Source organism: Monodelphis domestica, chromosome 3, assembly GCF_027887165.1.
Source record: "Monodelphis domestica isolate mMonDom1 chromosome 3, mMonDom1.pri, whole genome shotgun sequence".
Taxonomy (NCBI): Eukaryota; Metazoa; Chordata; class Mammalia; order Didelphimorphia; family Didelphidae; genus Monodelphis; species Monodelphis domestica.
Window position 1 is genome coordinate 95,171,821 of NC_077229.1, and position 20,502 is coordinate 95,192,322.

Genomic DNA, 20,502 nt, shown 5'->3' on the forward strand with positions numbered 1-20,502 from the left:
CCAGTTTTCATGGAAACCAACCATAAGTGCATTTCTGTTCCATCTGTGCCCAGAGCAAAGAGGTCCATCTCAAATATTGAGTTGGCCTGTGTAGGCAGTACAATGTAATGTTAAGAACTGTTGGATCTGGAGTTAGAAGACCTGGATTCCTTAATCTGAGTCTCCTTCCTAATCTGTTAAATGAGTATACCTTTTAAACTACCTATTTTACAGTTGTGAGAGACATGCTTTGTGAGCCTTAAAGCACCATTTTATTTCCCATGTATATATGTGTGTATGACTGAGTCAGAGTGTATTTTTATGTGTGTATGTGTGAGACCTGTGAATCCTTGGTCAATTCCCTTGCCTTCTCTGAGGTCCCTTCCAGGTCAAACCTCCCTGATTTCTTTAGTCTCACTTAGGAGAGACAGTGGTTGGGCTCCATCTTTTATCACTGCCCTCTCCACCAATATACACAGCAAAGAGGGCTGAATTTAATAGGTGGGGGTTTAATAATTCAAGCCAGATACCATGCACCTCCCTCCTCAGTAAAATAAATAAAAACCCAATTATTTACAGGGAAATCAGGTCTTGGGAAAGAAAAAAAAGTTTCTTAGAAGGCCTGGTAGGAAGAAGCCCAGGTATAATCTCTTTGTTGAGAGGGAGTCTTCCTGGGAGTGAGCACATACTTCAGCTGGCAGAGGTAATCCTGAATTTCTTGGAGAGGGAGGTGCAGGTGGAGACCAGCCTAGGATGGAGGAAATGACATTAGTCACTCTCAGAGTCTGAATAGTCTGCAACTAGTGAAGAATTGAGGATAGAGGTGCTAGGCCCCCTGTGTGTCTCCACATCTGGAGAATAGTCTCTAACTGCTGAAGATCCTCCCGGCTGGTTTTCTTCTTCCGCCTTCATTTCACTTGGCTCTGGAGCTTCTCCAGATCCTTGAGGACTCTCCAGGCCATCCCTGGACTTCCTACGAACAATTCCTAGGTCGCTGCTAGAGATGGAGGACCCACTGGGCATGAATTTCCGACTAACTGCAAGCTTCTTGAGGACGTTGTTCACCTTGCTGTTGCTGGTTCCAGGTCCTGAGGCAGAAGGGAACCAGGAACGGCCAAAGATTTCTGTTCGTTTCAATTTCTGTTTGTCTTCATATGCTGGCAAATGGAGATGAGGTAGAGTAAAAGGCAGGGCAGGATCCAGTATTTCTTTAGCCTGCTCCAGACAGGCTCTAATATACTCAGTATTAAGGGTTCCCCTAGCCTCCACTCCCACACTCTCCATCCTCACCCTTAATTAGACATCTCCCCTGTACCCATCCCCCACTCCCAGTCCACAACAGGTGACAGGAAGAGGACGCACAGTCCAGACTGTGGTACTTGAGTAGGGCAGCAAGTTTCCGGTCCTCCTCTGTTTCAGGCACCAGGGGGATACTGAGGTTCGCTTTGGTCTGTAGGGCCAGTGTCTTTTCCTCTTCTTCTTTTATGGCCTTTTTTTTTTCCTAAAGTAAAAGATTCATAAAGGGAGGAGAGAAAGAAAGTTGGGGAGTGGAAAACTTCCTTCTGATCACTGCCCTCTGAAAACTGAAGGCTTTTTTCTGTTCAGGAACAAGAGCACAAGTCAGCTCCATTGCTCCAAGGCTGACTTGGCAACTCGGAGAAAGGCCTTTCTCTCTTCAGTCTTGCCCATGGAATGGAAACAGTTTTGATTTTAGGCAATTTAGAAAGTCTCTTAAACTTCTTTGGGCCTCACTTTTTAAATCTGTAAACCGAGAGAGCCAGACTAGATGGGACAAAGACTCCTTCCAGCTCTAGACCCTATAAACTTATTCATTATCTATGACCTTTGTCCAAATCATTTAGCCCTTCTAGGATTCTGGTTCCTCCTCTAGAAAGCAAAGTGGTTGGATTAGATATGTGAAGTCTATTCTGGCTCTAAATTTCATGATCCTAATATGGGAGGCTCAAAAAGTTCTATTCAGAGACTGACACCCCTCCCTGAGCAGCTCAGACTGAAAGGTACGGACCTACAGTTATTGTCCAGGATACAGGTAATTCTCCCCTGAGCCCCAGCCCTCCTCACCCTAAACTTCCTCCTTAGCATGCTGTTAAGGGCAAAGTCGTCCTTCCAGGCGTTCTGGGCTTCCTGGATGTTGGACAGGGTGGGAATGGCCTTCTGCAACTTGCTCTGGTCTGTTGTGCCATGCTCCAGGCGGAACATGGCGTCCGTCTCCAGCTTCTGTTTCTTCTCCTGCTCTGGAAGGAAAATGGGGCTGGGTATTTGAAGGTCCTGCTCTTGGGCAGGGGAGGGCCTGGAGGGATGGAAGGCAAAGCTCACCTGTGGTCAGGATCTGTTCATTCTCTTCCATGTCCCAGCGCTCCTCCTTCCTCTGAGCACCACTTACAATCACATAGTCACAATTGGCAGGATCTGTCTGCATCTCGATGTAGTTGACACAGAGGTGACATTTCATTCTGAATCTGGGCAGAAATTTATAGATAGCAACCATGAGGATAATAAGCAATCAACCTATTGTGATTTACTAGTGAGTCCCAAAGAGCCAAAGCTGCAAAGTGGGTTCCATAGGAGCTACTGTAAGAGAAAGGGACTTCTAGGCTAGGCCCTCTTTGTGTAGAGACGTAGGCAGAGAGAGTAAGGCAATGGAGATGACATCCATAGCCTGAGACCTGGAAGGGACCTTCAAACTTATTTAGTTTATTTATTTATTTAATTAAAAAAAAGTATTTTTTTCCATAGTTACATGATTCATTTTCTCTCCCTCCCTTCCTGGAGAAGACAAGCAAACTTATCTAGTTTAACCCCCTCATTTAAGAGATGAGGAAACTGAGGCTCAGAGAGCTCAAGTGATTTGCCAGAAGGTCCAGAGTTCCAGCTCAGGCCCCTTCCACAATATCATGCTCCTCCATGAATAACTCTTATTTCCAGAGAGTCTTATAAAGACTTACAAAGTGCTTTCTCCACCAACCCTGGAAGGTAGACATTGCAAAGAAGGATAATTGACTTGCCTGTAGGCACATGACTATCAAATGTCAGTGCTGAATCAAATAACTTGGGTCATTGACCATGATGGGAAATATAAAGCAGTCAGAGAGCAGGATAAAACTGGAAAATGACCTAGTGAGACCAAAAGTAGATGCCAAAATGGCAGAAGTAGCAGGGAACTTGTGAGGCTCTAATGAATCCTGCATCCAGAGGATAACTAAACATGGGCACTCACTGGGTCATTAACATCTCTGTGCTTACTCTCTCTCAACCATGTGCTTATTTGCAAGGTCCAGGTAGCTTCTGTGCAACCCAGCAGCATACCACTGAGGCTGTGAATTTTAAAATGACTCCACCCTAATTAGACATACTTTAGGGGAAGAAAAAGTTGTAAACTCCTGATTGAACAATGAAAGTACTTAACTCATACCTTAGAGTGAAGCTAGAACTTTAAGCTAAGTCTATTTCTAGATCTAATACAAAAGGGTTTTAAAAGGTTAAATTAATTCCAAAAAGGTCAAGTAACTCACAAAAGGTAAGCTTAACAAAGAAGTGTGAAGTACCTCAGAAGATATAATCTAACCAGAGAAGGTGAGAACTAAAGAGTGGATGGATAGTCCTGGAGAAAATCTAATCAAAGAAGGTGAGAACTAAAGAATGGGCAGTCCTGGAGAAAAGTGTCTACTGGTAGATGTGAAAATTTAGGGGAGGTGACATAAGAGAAAATTTCTTTAAAAGGAGGCTAGAAAAGGCAGTTTGATTCAGTTCAGAATTCAGAGTTCAGTTCAGGACTGAAACTCAGTGTTGGAGGATCTCTCCCTCAGACAGCTTCTTGGAGATGGTCTAGTGGTGAGTGATAAGACTGACTCCCTTTCCCTTGGGCTCAGGGAGGCCACTTTGGCCAAGGCCTTTAACTACTGCCTGGCTCAGCCTGAGCTGGAGCTGTTTAAATTAACTTGCTCTCTCCCTCTCTCTTAATTCCTTCTCTCTATATTAATTAAAATCACCACAATTCCCAGCTGACTTGGGTATTTTATTATTTGGGAATTTTCCCTGGAGACCAAATTAACTAGATTTTAAGTCACAATGCTAAAATTATCTTACAAGGCCTGGATATTTATTTAGTAGCATGTATCTGATTTGAGAGGAGATGGTTTAACATTTTACTCCACCAGAACACAGTTGGGCCACTGGAGCCTGAGTATCTTGAGTATACATCCTTGACCCCTTTCACTTATTTTCCTCCAAAGACACCTGAGTTTTCTGAAGCCTTCCCCTTTACCCTCCATGGTACTTGTGACACCAATATAAAGCTGCACTCACCTATATATTGGGGTTGTGTAATAATTTCCAACTTTCTTCTTTTCGGCATTGTAACGAACACCTGGAAAGTAAGGGCAAGAACAAAAATGAAAGACTCAGGAAAATTTTGTGGGCAAACTATAACATACTCTCAAATTCTTCTCACTAGTGCTCTGCCACATCACTCCATTCAGTTAACATTTATTAATTGCCAACTGAATATGAGGAAATGTGGTAAGCACTAAGGTTACAAAGATGAAAATAGCATAGTCCTGCCCCAAGGAGTTTACAATCTAAATCTAACTATGATAGGAGGTAAAATATACTCATAATATACCCAAACAATTACAAAATGAGAAGAGGTAGAGATCACTTTTAGTTGTGGGGTAAGTAAATAAGAGGAGATCTCTTGGAGTGAAGTGGGCCCTGAAGGAAGAAAATGATTTTAATGGGAGCAGAGTCAGAGAGAGTATTTACCTGGTATAACAGATAGCCTATTCAACTGCACAAAAAGGGGAGGGGATGAAGACAGAATGGGAGACAGTGTATATGATGGAAAAAAGGTAACTGTGAAATATGGCTGGATCACAGGGACATCGATCTAGAGGCCATCTAGCCCATTTACCAAATGAACCAGAGGATGAAATAGCATTCTGTAGGCAACAGAGAAACAATAAATATTTTCAAATGGGGATGGGGTGGGGAGTGATATGATCAAACTTTTGTATTTGGGAGATTATTAATCTTCCAAATTACCAATGCTGTGTAAAAGACTTACAGAAGGGAAAGATTAGAGGTTGGAATTCAGTTACAATAGTCTAGAGAAGAGATGGTGGAGAAGGGCCCCCAAATAGGCTGGTATCAAAGGGCATACAAAGAGGGGGATAAATGCAAGAGATATTTCACAGATGGAATCAACAGGTTTAGCTGGCCTCAAAAGATGATGACTCACCCATGCCAATGTGGTTCTTACAGCCATCACACCATATGTTATAGGGCATCTCAAATCTACTCCAAAAAAATAAAGAAGTTAGAGCACTATTTCCAAATGCCTGCTTGAGATTAATACCCAGAAGGTATTCACACATCCAAGCATGTTTCTACTCTAAATGGCAAAGAATTAATGGTCAATTGTGGAGGAAGGCAGAGATCACGGGTATGCCCAGCAGCTTTGGAGAACCATAGTAATGAGGCTGCCCTAAGAGAATTTCACATGGGGGAAGAAATATTTACCATCTCACCCTAACAAAACTCTCCCTAGGAAGATTGATACCCACAACAGGTCTGGGTTGGTTATTTTTTAAACCAAATCTCAACAGGTATATTCATTAATTTATACTGAACAAACGTTTATGAAGTACCTGTATTTGGTGATCTATAAGGTAAGGTACTGGGATGCAAGTTTAGACAGTATTGCATAATAAACATTAATACTATTATAAGAATAACTCATAGCCCAGATCTATCATTTATACTGATCTAAGGAAGCATTTCCATTAGTTGCTCCCCTGATCACCCCTAACTGGTGTTAGCATATCTCCTGGGGGGGAAAAAAAAGAGCTCACAGGGAAACTTTAGTATCATGCTTCTAGCCCAGGTAAGGGTGCCAGAAAGGCTGAGGAGTGCTTGACAGTTGGGGTGGGAATGTCCATTATGGCCTCTCCTTTGCTCTATAATATCCTAGGCTTGTGTGGGGTATCTTCTGCTTTAGTCCTGGGACTATTTTTCTCAAATAAGCTTGGGAGTCCAGAGAGGTAATGTCAATATCCAGGTCTCTTCCAAACATCATTCTCCTTGTTATGACACCACTGGAAATTCCTATTATCTAGATTCCTAATTCTGCTTAGTTTGTTAATGAGGCACTCAGGCTCAATTCAAGGGCTCCAATACCAGGAGACCTTACCTGATGACAAGAATACCCTGTGAGAGTTTCCGTGCCCTCTCCCGAAGGGGGTGGCTGTGGTGGTATCGATTGAGAGAGCCATGCTGTGAGACAGAAAAGAATAAAACTGATCATCACTACTGGTCAGTGTCTAGCCCAGTGCTCTACAATGACCATAGCATTTCTATGAAAACCCCTCAAAGGGCTTGAAAAATACTGTGTCAGTCCTATTATGTAGACCAGGGGTCCCCAAACATTTTACACAGGGGGCCAGTTCACTGTCCCTCAGACCGTTGGAGGGATGGACTATTAAAAAAAATTTGAACAAATCTGTATACCACTGTCTGGGATAGCGGAGGCTGCAGCGCTGGCTGTGATAGGCCTGTCACACCTTGCACAGGCCCATCACCTCCATCACTATACCAGGCAGAAGTATACACAGTGTGGAATCCATCGCCTCTCACCATGTTGATGTCTTCCATTATGCAGCCACATAATCCTTTGCATGGTGCCTCATTATCTCAGAACAAGGTGCTTTGCAAAGGATTATATCACTGGAAGTAGTACTGTACATGAGTGCTGCCGCACTTTGCGGCGCTGCCATATACAGTGCTCCTCTCACTGACCACCAATGAAAGAGGTGCCCCTTCTGGAAATGTGGTGGGGGCTGGATAAATGGCCTCAGGGGGCTACATGTGGCCTGTGGGCTGTAGTTTGGGGACCCTTGTAGAGTATTTGTGGACATTGTAGAGTATCACTATACTGGGAGACTGAAGAGGAGCAGCCCATTCAAAGAGAAGCACAACCCAAGGTCAAACCTAGAAAAGTCCAGGCCTTGGACCACCTTTTACACACAATGATTATCATTATTCTAAGATTCTTATGCCTGGGTTATGAGATCATAGATTTAGAACTGAAAGAGACCTCACAGGTCACTCAGTCCAACTATTTCATTTTATAGATAAAAGAACCTAAGGTGAAGAGACCACAGGCAGTAAATAATCAATGATTGTCTACTATGTGAAGTATAGTGCAAAAATGAAATAATTCCTGTCTCTGAGTAGTATTCTATTTGAGGAGATAATATGTAAGTCTATACATTTGTGCAAAGTAACATTTTTAGGGAGAAGGCACAAACAAATTGGGGTGGGGGGGAGGAAAGGTTTCATGTTGAAAAAGGTTTGTAATAAGTTTTGCATTATTTTACATGTATAACTAATATGTTGCTTGAATACTCAATGGGTGGGTAAGGGAAGGAGAGAATTTGGAACTAAAAACTTTTTTTTAAGTTAAAATAAATTGAAATTAAAAAAAGAAAACGGTTAATGAACTGAACTGGGGGAAAAAAACCAAAGAATTCTAATAGGTAGCAGTTAGGAGGAAGTGATTCCAATAATGGGAAGCAGGCAGGACAAAGGCCCCAGGACCAGAGCTGTAAAAGCTAAACAGAGGAGTTTGTATTTGATCTCAGAAGCAAATAAGGAGTCATGGAAATTTATTGAGCAAGTGAGTGACATAACCATACCTGAAATTTAGAAAAATCTGTAAGGAGGATGGATTAGTAAGTACTAGAGTTGGAAATCAAATCCAGGACCTACAAATCTAAATTCTGTGGCCTTTCCATTGCATGATGCTGGCTCTCTGGCACTCTCATATGCCATCCATGTGAATGTTAGGTTTCTGTCAGACCCAAGACCATGTTACCACATAGATTTCTTGGTCACAGTTTGATAGAGAAATGAAAATATGCCTTACCTTTGCTGGATCAAAGTCTGGAGGGTAGTACTTGTTTACACCTTTTCTTTCACCCTGAAAGCCCAAAATCAGATGTTATTGTATGTTAAATAAAAAAGATATCTCAATACAGACTGTATGATGAAATTTCTAAGAGGAAACAAATAAATGGCATGGTATAGAGAAATAATGTCTTTTCAGAGAAAACTCACTGGGATCAGGGTAAAAAAATTCTGGTAATTAAGGTAGATCTGTAAGCATGTAATAAAAGGGTGGACCAATGGGGAAGAGGAGAGGAGCTAATATCTTTGGGGTGATGACTTATGCAATTTGGGAACTTCTTAAAGTGGCTGAATTTGTTTTTTCAGAAGTGACTCAACTCACCATCTTGGAAAATGTTGATTTCTCCTTCTAAGTAAATTGAATATGTCCAACCTGTAAAAGACAATCAAATACCCTGACTGTACATGGTTCATAAAGATACATATATACCCACACTTTTTCTATAGTTTGCAAGGAAGTTTGGATGGTTCTATTGAATTTCCTACTGGAAATTAGGGGGACAAGGGATTATTTTCAGTTTACTAGAGGGCATGGGCCCATTAGGTACTCTCCTCAAAGTCTATAAATGATAGACTAAAAAATGAGGAACTATTACAGAAAAACAAAATATAGTAAATGCTCCTAACATCAGTGAAGAGGGATTTGTTCACCAATCTCTGAATGCTAAACTTAGGGATACTTTGAAGAAGTTCTAGGATGAATAAAAGGAAGTTCTTTATATAGCATATCCAAAGAGCACTGGACTAAGAGTGAAGCATTTTGGAGTTCTGTCCCTGCCATGAAGTACCTATTATAATATCAATCAAGTCACTAACTTCTCTCTGATTTGGTTTTCTCCTATGTACAACTCACAAACTACAGGGCTACAAAGTGCTTCCTTCACAACACTGTGTGCCAGCTAGTGGGAGTATTACTACCATCCTTTACTTTACAGACAAGGAAACTGAGGCTCATAACTTACCCACTGCCACAAAGCTAGTGTCAAAGCCAGGATTTGAACCCAGGTTTCCTGGATCTTATGCCCAGTGCTCTTTCCAAACACCATGTGGTGTCTTGGGGCTAGACTAGATGATCTTTGAGGTATCTTCCAGCTCTGATATTCAGTAACTCCATGTTCCACACATCTACCTTAGGAAGTAGTCCAGGTGAGAAATATGAAGTGGCTGAGGATGAATTTAGACAAATTAAAGGATGACAGATCCCCATATACTGTTTTAGGTGGAAGTTATGGCTTTTCAGGGCTATGATCCTAAACTGGTGTGAAGGTTCTGCCACAAATGACCTTTTGAATTTATACCAGATATAATAATGGATTCAATTAACCATGGGGGTTAAACTAGAGGGAATCATGCTTTTAAGTCTATTGATGAATCTTTAGTGTCTAGTCCTGGGTCATCAGGGGACTTTTACCTGCACCTGCTGTAAATTATCTTATTCCGTATTCTCACAGCACTAGAATCATAAGATACAAAACTGAGAAGGGCTTGGAGATTATCTACTCTAAATCTCTCAATTTACAAAATAGGGAAGAAAGGAGAATGACTTCTCCAGGATCCACCATGTAGTGAGTCACATATATGGGATTTGAACTCGTTTTCTAACTTCAAAATGAGCTCTTATTACATCACATTGAAATACAGGATTTTTGCCATTCTCAAATATCATTAGAAGAATCTTCTAGTTGTTGTTTTAAGGCAATGGCATAGTAGAAAGAGCTGTAATCGGAAGCCCTGTATTCTTTGCTGCAAGTGGACTGTGTGACCTTGGATTGATGCTTTCTCTCTGGGTCGGTATCCCCACGTGCAAAATGTGAGAGTTGAGCTACCTGATCTCCAAGGTCGCTTCCAGACCTGATATTGTGATTCTTTGAACAGACCTGGTTAGAAGGGGTTCAGAGAAGAAGGCACTGCAGGTTCGGAGAAGGGGCACTAGGGATGTAGGTGATAAAGTTGACAGTTCGTAGCTACACACTCTTCCCCCTTCCCAACCCTTCTGGGGCTAGTCCCGCCCTTCTCCCCTCCTCCCCCGCCCCTGCCCCTGTCCCCGGCCTTCTCCTTCCTTTACGCCACTAGGGGCCGGGGCGGTTTCTTGCCCCGATGACGCCGCGGTGGCAGGAGTAGGCTCCAGTTCAGAAGAGATCGGTCCCCGGAATTCCTGGGACTGCTCCGGGGTACGAAACTCGAAGGCCCAGCGAAGCCCGCGCCCTACCGCCACCTCCGACCGCCTCACACCACCAGCGCTTACCTGCCCTCTTCTCTACGTCATCACCAGGCGCCGCCCCAGAGACGGGTGTCCGGGCCGGCCCAGCCCACGTGACTAGGGAGCCGCTGTCAGGCCTACTAGACCCGGAATGCTACGTAGGTCGACCCTGAGGCTTGGGTGGGGCTGCGAGATCCATTCTAGCCCACGTGATCGGGATTGCTCCGCCTACGCCCTCCACGAGGCGCCTTCTGGCCCACGTGACAGGGACTACTATTCGGCCTCTTGCAGCAGAGACTGGGACGTGAGGTTCGGGATGTGGAAAAACTCCGCAGTTTCCACCTGCGGCTCTTGGGGCTCCTCCCAAAAACTCTCTCCTCTGCGTCACTTACTTTTGAAATTGTTCGGCTTCTCGCCTCAGCAAATTACAGAATTTCCGGGCACTAGAGAAAAGAACTTGAACCACAGCGAGTTGGGGTGTTGGGAAAGGGAGGGTGAGGAGAGGGATGGAGTTCATTGTCAGGCTTTTGTCTTTGGTGTCCTGCTGCAGCCTGGACAATGAAAGAGCCACTTGTGTACAGAGAGCCCTAGGAGGGGACTAGGGTGAAATTCTCTTCCTGTGAAATAGGGGTGTTCCTGTGACTCTGCCTGTCTTCTTCACTCCACTGTTTTCTTTCTCCTAATTCGTCTTCTTTCTCCTTTTCCCTCTTCCCCCTCATTTCTTTCCCTCTTTTTCTTCTCTTCCTCCATCCTTTTTTCTTCTCATTCCCATTCTCCCTTCTTGTCTCCCTCCCTCTTCTTTCTCCTCTCATCCATCTTTTCCTCTTTTAGTCTTCTCTCCCACTATCCTGTACTTCCCTCATCTGCCTTTTCCCCCCTATTTCCCCCTCCTCTTATCTTCTTTCTCCTTTGTCTAACTCTTCCCCTCACCTCCTTCTATGTCACCTTTGCTTCCCTTCTCTTCTTTTCCCCTCTTTCTCTTCTATCTATCCTTCTGTCTCTGTCTCCTCCTTTCTCTCCCTCTCCCTCTCCCTCATGTCCTGGCTAATAGTACTCAAGCCTAATATCACAATGGAAGTTTCCTAAGCAAAAATGGGGAAGACCCTCCCTTCACCAAACCTCTTGATGATCTGTTTATAGAAGCACTAGGAACAGGAGTGGGTGTTTGTGAAACCATTCCTGGAAATCAAATGGAAGAATGACTTTTCTTAAAAGGTCACCTGGGTGACTTGGGAGAACATTCTGGAAGATTGGTCCTGGGGGAAGTGGAAATGTGAGATGTTTATTAGGTTACTGCTGCTGGGAGTTTTAATATTTTCTGATTTAACTTAGTATGTGTATTTTGAATGTAAGTATGACACGGCTAGGTCCTGCGATTTAGAAGGTAGGAGAGGAGAATAATTTTCTGTCCCTGGATTTCACAATCTCCAGAAACTCAATCTGCCAGATGAAATCAACTCTGAAACTCACAACTCCCTAGCAATCCCTGCAACTGGGTTCCCTCTGGTTGGAGAGGATAGGGTTGGACATCTTGGAGCTACCCCCCCCCTTTTTTGGAGGAGGCCAAGGAGGGAATTCACCTCATAATTTTCCACTTTATTGATCTCCTAGGTGTTTTTCAGAAACTCATTTGGCAAGATCAAACAACTGCAATTTACACTTCAAATTATTTCTCCCCTTGGCTGCATACTTCATTGTCCCTGTACCTTCCACTTTTCAGCTTCTTTTTATGTAGTCTCCCTCAAATAAACAGAGTTCCTTAACAGCAAGGACTCTTTGTATCCTCTGTGCTTAGTACTGCACCTGGCACATAGTAGATTCTTAATAAAAATGTTTATTAACTCTTAATATATTGGGGACAATGATGCAAACAAAATGCTCCAAATTAAAACAAAAACCAACCAACTCTTACCTTCCATCTTGAAATAGAAACTAAGCATTGATTCCAAGGTAGAAGAATGGTAAGGACTGGGCAATTGGGGTTAAGTTGTTATGGGAGAAACACACCCAAGTTTATAGTAGGGTCTCACCCCAAGAATGGGAGAAAATAATTTTATTTGAAGAAGAGGTTTAAGATGTTATAATAGCCAAATAGCATGGGGGCTACCTGGATAGCCTGGAGGCTAATGGGTTAGTCTGGGGGCCAATAGGGTAACCTCAGAGTGATGGAGTGGCAGCCTTAGGTGTGGAGTAGCAACCAGGTGTGGACCAGGGTTCTAATATTTATTGAGGGTCTGGGAACTTCCAGGGAAATCATTCCTTTCTCCCCAGACCCTGGAAAATGGGCATGGCTAAGTGGTGGAGGTATTATGCTTCCTGTTAATATGACTACTGACTGGTATGATGGTCCAGTCATTTATGCCCTCCAATTAATTTCCAACAGTTCCAACTGTCCTAAACCCTTCATTGCACCTCTTATTTTGGGTATCATTGCACTCACTAACAACCTTCCCTACAAGGAGTCCACACTACACAGCCAAATCATGGATATCAGTCACTCTGGTACCTCTCTTTATTCAGCGTCATCCATTGCTAATTCCTTTTAATTAAAAGCATCTCCTCCTTTATCTCCAACAATGATTTGACCCATACCTTTATTGCTTGTGGATTTGCTCTTGTCTTATTTTTTCTTATTCTTTTTTGCTTTCCAGTCATCAGCCAATACCTAGGTTCTACCCTACCTCAAGTTCAAATTGAATTGAAGTCACTTTATTTAAAAAAACAAAAAAGGGGGAGATGCTGGGAGCCACAATGCTTTGACAAAGTCACTTGTGGTAGCTAAGGAGGCCACAGAGTGACCCTTGGCAAGATGTGACTGTCCACTCAATCCCCTTTGCATAATCTCTCTCATTAACATTCCTTACCTGTGGAATTGACATGATTGCTATTCCCCCTAAACTCAGAAGGAATAATACAAGAGCAAAATACTTGTACTCTATTTCCCCAAAACATCACCAAAAGATCAGACCCTCAAATCCAATCCCAAAAGACTACCATGGGTTAACTAATTCTCAGCAAAATCGTAGCTACAAGCCAAGCCCAGAACTTTCCCACTCATAGAAACTTATTCTCATGAAGCCAGCATACAAATCAGTCATAAAGGCCCATACAAAATGTACAGGTACACCAAGCTTCATCATGCCTCAGAGACTTGATTCTTCCCCTTGAGAAACTCCCTAGTAAACTCTGAAAAATTATCAGTCTAATATTACATCTGAATTGTGTTCCCAGTACCTCTCAACCTCAATGTTATGATTGTGGAATTGTCTTTAAGAATTTCTGATTGATTATTTCTTTTTATTAAAAGTAATAAGTAAATTTCCTTGATTGTAATCTCAAGTTCCCAAGGTAATGAGAAAATTAAGCCACCTGTGACAAAATCATTTATCTTGTGTGAAACCTTTATTCTGTCAAGAATCTATAATCACAATACAAGAATATAGAATGTTAATCAAGTGATTTGTTAAAAGTTAATGTATCACTTTTCCAAATATCTCTATTTAGACATGTGTGTTAGGTAATGTATCTGTGTGCCAAAAAAAATGGGTATAAAAATAAACCCCAGGCCTGGGGATGGTGGAGCAGCTATCAGGTGCAAAGCATCTCCATGGCCATTAAATATATAGCTGTCTTCCATTTGTTATTTTCTTGACTGATTGTTTGCTACCTGTTGGGAAATCCTGAAGTCTCCAGTGAGGCTGGACCTTGCCTGTGGCACCTTAGGCCAAAGTCCTTTACCAAGGTGAACCAACCCTTGGCTGGCTCTTTCCCTTTTGTGTCCATTGTAAAGCATCAGCCCCTCACTGTTATTCCCGTCTGGATCTCCTCATTTTCTTTTATTACCATTTGTTACAAGGGAATCACTTTAAAAGACTGATATATATTAATTTAAGGTCGCCAAGGAATCAGCTATGTAATTCCTAAATGAAAAACTCAAGTCAGCCGTCAGCCTTTTTTGGAGTTTAATTACAATAGGAGCAAGAAAGGAATTAGAGATATATATATAGAGAGAAAGGGGAGAGAAGGGAATAGGGCTTAAATACCCCTTCTGTTTAGGCTGGGCCAAAAGGCCCAAGCCCTTAGATAGCTGGGGCAAAGAAAAGAGATCAGTCCCTTTCACTCACGTGTCCAAAATGGAGAAACAGTCTCAGAGGCCCCCACCTTCAGCTTCCTTCAGAGCAAGCTTCCCCAGAGCCCAGGAACCACACCGACCAAAAACTCAATCCTCTCCCCAGTCTCCAGACCCTCCTATCTTTAAGGACACCATCCAAGTTGCCTCCCCTCAGTCCTCACATCTACCAATCACTCTTCATCAATTTCCCTGTCAATGGAGGCTCTCGCTTAACCCAGGACCGCCCAGAGGTTTCTGGCTTTTGCACATGTCTGTTGAAGGTCATATTTTCAAATGATTAAATCTATACTCCTTTGCTACAGCCCTTTCTAAATCCTGTTAACTTGAGTATGGTAGAGATTGGAATAATTAAATTTTGATCTAGGCTGCAGCCCTTACTCAATCCTATTAGGACTGAATAGGGTGGAGATTGATTCCAAGTATCTCCATTGTATCAATTCTAAATCAATCAAGACTCAAAGAAATTCCTGTTCTATGCTTAAGCATAGGTCAAAGTCCTTTCCATTGTTCAGCAAAGGGTTTCTGTCCTAAAGTAATCTTAAGAAGGGAAGAGAAGGAACCTCCCATGCCAATGGAGTTCCCATTCCAATAGACTATCAGTAAGAAATTTTCCAAGTATGAAATATCCCAATGGTGAAATTTTCAACAATTATAAGTCTAAGGAAATTTGAGGTTTACACATTGTAAAGTCAATCAACTGTCCGTCTCATCCTCAGCCCCCATGTTTTACCTAGAAAGGTATTTAAGCTCCCCAACTTTAACGGTTCCTCAGAATTGTCCAATCTAGCGTGGTTGGCTTTTCCAGGGGTCAGTGTCCAGAGCGACCAGAATTCAATCCTTGGCTCTTCGTAGGCATGTGGTGCACAGCTCTCTGTAGAGGTCTACTATTGCACTGAACTCCTTTCCCTTGATTAAAGAGTGGTTTTCCCGACTATTTAATAGTTCTGTGTTTTTTCCAAGTCAACACTGATCAACAATACAGATTCTGCAATTCATGCTTGAATAATACTGTTTGCAGTTTATGTTTAACCAGTGCTAACTGGTGAGAAATGCAAGATTTCAGAGTATGAAGGTCCTGTTCCTACTATTGCCTGTCACTGCCCACTTCCAGCTGACATAAAAATAATTTGCCTGGGGTCACACAGTGAGGAAATATCTGAGGTCAGATTTGAAACCAAGTCCTCTTGACTTTAAAGCTGGCTCTAAATCTACTGAATTACTTAGCTGCCCCTTCAAATTACTATTAATTAGAGAAATTCAAATTAAAATATACCACCTAACACTGGCTAATTTAAGAAAAAAGGAAAATGAAAAAAAAAAGAAAAAAGGAAAATGATAAATGATGGAGAGAATGTGGAAAAATTGGGATATTAATACATTGTTGTGGAGTTGTGAATTGATAATCATTCTGAAGAACAGTTTGGAACCATGCCCAAAAGAACCATAAAATTGTATATACTTTTTAGCCTAGCAATACCACTATTAGGTCTGTATCCTAAAGAGATCGAAGATTGGGGGAAAGGACCTATAGTACTTGTACAAAAATATTTGTAGTAGCTCTTTTTGTGGTAGCAAAGAACTGGGAATTGAAAGGATGTCTATCAATTGGGAATTGGTTGAATAAGTTGTGACTGTATGATTAGATGAATATTATTGTAATGAAATACTATTGTATCATAAGAAATGACAAGATGATCACCAAAAAACCTGGAAATACTTAATATGAAATGATACAAAGTGAAGTCAGCAGAACCAGGAGAATGTTGTACATAGTGGTAGTCTCTTGGTGACCGAGAATGACTATTGTCTTTGTGCATTTTCATCTACGGTGTACCCTCATGTGGCTTTGGAGCCCAAAGACTGAGGCACAGAGTTTGTGGCACATGGGGCATGGGACGCCAGTTGTTACAGGAGATGCAGTTGTGGCCTGGTGTTGGCGTTCACGCGTAGCGGCAAGACATCGACATTGCTCATCTTCAAAGGTGGTGGCGGCATGGTTAATGTGGGCTCGCCAGCTGCTTCTGACAGAGGCAGCAAGTTCTAGTTGCTTTGGTGTCATGCCAGCCCACTTCAAGTTTGACTTTAGCTGATCCTTGTATCTTTTCTTTGGTCGGCCTTGTTTCCTGAGTCCAGCGGACAGTTCACCATAGAATACCTGTCTTGGTATTCGCTGTGGGTCCATGCGGATGACGTGTCCAGACCATCGTAGCTGAGTTTTGAGGACCATTACTTTGATGCTGGTGGAGTTGACTCTGTTGATGACTTCCTGATTGGTGATTCGGTCCTGCCATCAGATCCTCGTGATTGACCGGAGGGAGTGTTGGTGGAATTGCTCCAACTGCTTCATGTGCTTCCGGTACAGTGTCCATGTCTCACAACCGTACAGGAGCGAGCTGAGGACCACTGCGTTGTACACTTTGAGCTTCGTCGCAGTGCTTACACCTCTGTGTTGACTTTGGAGTGCAGCCGCCCAAGTGCCTGGCTGGCCTTTTGGATCCTGGCATTAATCTCGTGGTCTAGGGACCTGTCGTTGGCGATGGTGCTGCCCAGGTACTTGAAAGTGTTGACGTTAGAAAGCTGCGTGCCATTGATTGTAATGCATGGCTGGTTAGTTGGCCTCCCTGGTGCAAGTTGGAACAGCACCTCTGTTTTGCTGAGGTTGATAGTCAGGCCAAACAGTTTTGTTGCAGTGGAGAACCTGTCCACAATGGTTTGGAGATGATTTTCTTGGTGGGCCATGAGAGCACAGTCATCTGCAAAGAGAGCTTCCAGGATGAGTCTCTCTGTTGTCTTTGTTTTTGCAGTCAGGCGGCGAAGGTCAAATAGTGAGCCATCCAGCCGGTATTTGATATAGATGCCCAGGTCTAGATCCATCACAGCATGTCGTAATACTTAGGTGAAAAATAGGTTGAATAGTACCCGAGCGAGGACACAGCTTTGTTTCACGCCATTGGAGATGTTGAAGCGATTGGAAGTCTCTCCACCAGATAGGACTTCCCCTGTCACGTTGACATGAAAGAGCTGGATCAGTTTGATGAATTTTGCTGGGCAACCGAGCTTGCTGAGGATCACCCACAATGCGTCCCTGTTCACTGTGTTGAACGCCTTCGTCAGGTCTATGAAGGCAATGTAGAGACTCAGGTTCTGCTCAAGGCATTTTTCCTGCATTTGCCTCACTGTGAAGACCATGTTGATGGTGCTGCAATCTGGTTGGAAGCCACATTGTGATTCAGGCAGGTTCTGCTCTGAAACAGATGACAGGAGTCTGTTGAGTATAACACAGGCAAAGATCTTTCCAGCAGTGGAGAGTAGTGAGATGCCTCTGTAGTTGTCACAGGCTGCTCGTGAGCCTTTGTTTTTGTATAGGGCTATGATGGAGGCATCTCTGAGTTCTGGGGGCATGTCTTCTTCTTCCCATATGCTGGTCAGCACTATGTGGAATGCCTGGAGCACCTTTCCATTTAAGGCCTTGTACACCTCGGTTGGGATCCCGTCTTTACCGGGTGCTGTTACAAGGGAATCACTTTAAAAGACTGATATATATTAATTTAAGGTCGCCAAGGAATCAGCTATGTAGTTCCTAAATGAAAACTTAAGTCAGCCGTCAATCTTTTATGGAGTTTAATTACAATAGGAGGAAGTAATTAGAGATAGAGAGAGAGAAAAGGGAGAGAAGGAAATAGGGCTTAAATACCCCTTCTGTTTAGGCTGGGCCAAAAGGCCCAAGCCCTTAGATAGCTGGGGCAAAGAAAAGAGATCAGTCCCTATTACTCACGTGTCCAAAATGGAGAAACAGTCTCAGAGGCCCCCACCTTCAGCTTCCTTCAGAGCAAGCCTTCTCAGAGCCCACAGGAACCACACCGACCAACTCTCCACCTCCTCTCCTGGAGTCTTCAGACCCCCTATCTTTAAGGAAACCATCCAAGTTCCTCCCCTCAGTTCTCCCATCTCCCAATCACTGTTCATCAATTTCCCTGTGCCAATGGAGGCTCTAGCTTAACCCAGGACCGCCCAGAGGTTTCTGGCTTTTGCACATGTCTGTTGAAGGTCATATTTTCAAATGATTAAATCTTTGCTCCTTTGCTACAGCCCTTTCTAAATCCTGTTAACCTGAGTAGGGTAGAGATTGGAATAATTAAATTTTGATCTAGGCTGCAGCCCTTACTCAATCCTGTTAGGACTGAATAGGGTGGAGATTTATTCCAAGTATCTCCATTGTATCAATTCTAAAATCAATTATGACTCAAAGAAATTCCTGTTCTATGCTTAAGCATAGGTCAAAGTCCTTTCCATTGTTCAGCAAAAGGTTTCTGTCCTAAAGTAATCTTAAGAAGGGAAGAGAAGGAACCTCCCATGCCAATGGGGTTCCCATTCCAATAGACTATCAGTAAGAAATTTTCCAAGTATGAAATATCCCAATGGTGAAATTTCCAACATTTATAAGTCTAAGGAATTTTGAGGTTTACAGTGCCTTGCCTGCACTCATTTGTTTAATGGCTTTTTGGACTTCCTCTATTGAAGGAGGGACATCAAGTTGTTCAATGGAGTGGTTTTGGGGGATCTGGTCAAGGGCACTTTGGTCGACTGAAGAGGGTCGGTTGAGAAGCTGACTGAAGTGTTCTTTCCACTTGTTGCTGATGCCTTTTTTATCTTTTATGAGAGTGTCACTGTCAGAGGATAGCAAGAGAGTGGTGGTGGGGTTTAATGGCCCATAGACAGTCTTGAGGGCACTGAAAAATTGTTTGTAGTTTTTCGTATCAGCAAAACGCTGGATTTCTTCTGCCTTTTTTCCCCCACCATTGGTCTTGCATCTTCCTGATCTCACGCTGCGCCGTGGCTTGGAGAGACTTGAATCTGTCCTTTTTAGGAGCAGAGTTTGGGTTATTTTGCCACTCCATATAGGCTTTGTTCTTTTTGCTCAATAGGTCTTCAATAGCAGTGTTGTTCTCGTGAAACCAGTCCTGGTGGTTGCGTTGTTTGGGGCCTAGGACTGCCTTTGATGTTTCCTTCACTGCGTCTCTGAACTGGTTCCATTTCTTGGTTGAGCTTCCAGTGAGTGGTCCCTTGGCAGACAGCTTGTCATCCAGGTAGGACTGGAATGTTTGCAAATAAGATGGATCTCTAAGAGGACTCCCATTGTAAAATGCGCGAACTGTCTGGGCCTGTTTTGGATGGCGAGGCGCAATGCGCATTTGAAGAATCACTCTAACCAATTGGTGGTCTATCCAGCATTCAGCTCCTCTCATGGCTCTGGTGATCTTTACATCCTGGATGTCTCGCTGGTGTATGATGATGTAGTCAATGAGATGCCACTGTTTTGATTGTGGGTGTATCCACGTTGTTTTATATTTGTTCGCCATTCTGAACACAGTGTTCGTGATGGTGAGTTCGAACTCTGAGCATTTGCTGAGTAGCAGTAGGCCGTTGTTCATTTTGCCCATGCCATGTTTGCCGAGCACTCCTTTCCATCTTTCATGGTCCTGGCCGACGCGGGCGTTGAAGTATCCCAGTAGTATCAGCTTGTCATTTGTGGGCACTGAGTGCAAGACGGCACTCAGGTCAGAGTAGAACTGCTCGATGATCTCCTCTGTGCTGGTCAGTGTTGGGGCATATGCACTGATGATTGTGGCATACTGGTCTTTGCTGAGAGGCAAACGGATCTTCATGAGCCTCTCGCTGATGCCCACAGGCAAGTCTGGCAGCTGTTTGAGCAAACTGGTCTTGATAGCCAGGCCAACACTGTGAATTCTGTCTTCATTTGAGGCTCTACCTTTCCAGAAGAAGGTGTATCCAGTGGTGGGTTTGCTGAGTGATCCTTCTTCTGGTAATCGTGTTTCGCTTAAGGCTGCGATGTCGATGTTATATCGCGCCAGTTCTTTACCGATTAGAGATGTTCTTCTCTCAGGTCTTGGGGTGTTCTCTCTATCAAGTAATGTCCTGATGTTCCATGCTCCTAGTAGGAGTTTCTTTGTATTTTTTCTTTTATTTTGACCACTTAAAGGGATGACCCGCCAGCCTTGGTGTGCTGACCAGGTGTTTGTAGGGCAGGCAATGGGATACCTTTTCTAGTCCCCTCCCTTGATTAGGGTGAGTAGTGCTGTCCTAGAGAGGGCTGCTCAGTCACCCAGGATGCTGCCGAACGTCCTTGCTGCCCTACAGGGCCGAGAGACCACTGGTCTGTGGGCCGCCTACGTGCAGGATCGTGACT

At 43.3% G+C, this 20,502-nt stretch overlaps 1 protein-coding gene across 5 annotated transcripts; it reads right to left on the minus strand.

Annotated features, from left to right (window-relative positions):
* Positions 1–468: 468 nt before the first annotated feature.
* YJU2B (YJU2 splicing factor homolog B) lies at positions 469–10,485 on the minus strand. 5 transcript variants are annotated; one of them, XM_007489092.3, is made up of 11 exons: positions 10,208–10,485; positions 8,925–9,126; positions 8,285–8,335; positions 7,922–7,975; positions 6,188–6,270; positions 5,237–5,292; positions 4,306–4,366; positions 2,317–2,459; positions 2,062–2,234; positions 1,342–1,480; positions 469–1,136 (listed from the first exon to the last, which is right to left on the minus strand). In XM_007489092.3, exons 3-11 carry the CDS (start codon positions 8,285–8,287, stop codon positions 748–750), a joined length of 1,101 nt encoding a protein of 366 aa, XP_007489154.1. In that variant the 5' UTR covers positions 8,288–8,335; positions 8,925–9,126; positions 10,208–10,485; the 3' UTR covers positions 469–747. The 5 variants fall into 5 exon arrangements, with proteins under 5 accessions (XP_007489154.1, XP_056678600.1, XP_001377571.2 ...); XM_056822622.1 differs by having other exon boundaries at positions 10,056–10,215; XM_001377534.5 differs by having other exon boundaries at positions 9,789–10,215.
* Positions 10,486–20,502: the final 10,017 nt, after the last annotated feature.

Excerpts from the sequence above, each read along its gene's own strand:
- YJU2B (XM_007489092.3), bottom strand. Across the intron at positions 5,293-6,187 it reads CAGGGTATTCTTGTCATCAG|ATTTGAGATGCCCTATAACA; the intron begins GTAAGGTCTCCT and ends TTTTTGGAGTAG. Across the intron at positions 2,460-4,305 it reads TACACAACCCCAATATATAG|ATTCAGAATGAAATGTCACC; the intron begins GTGAGTGCAGCT and ends ATTTCTGCCCAG.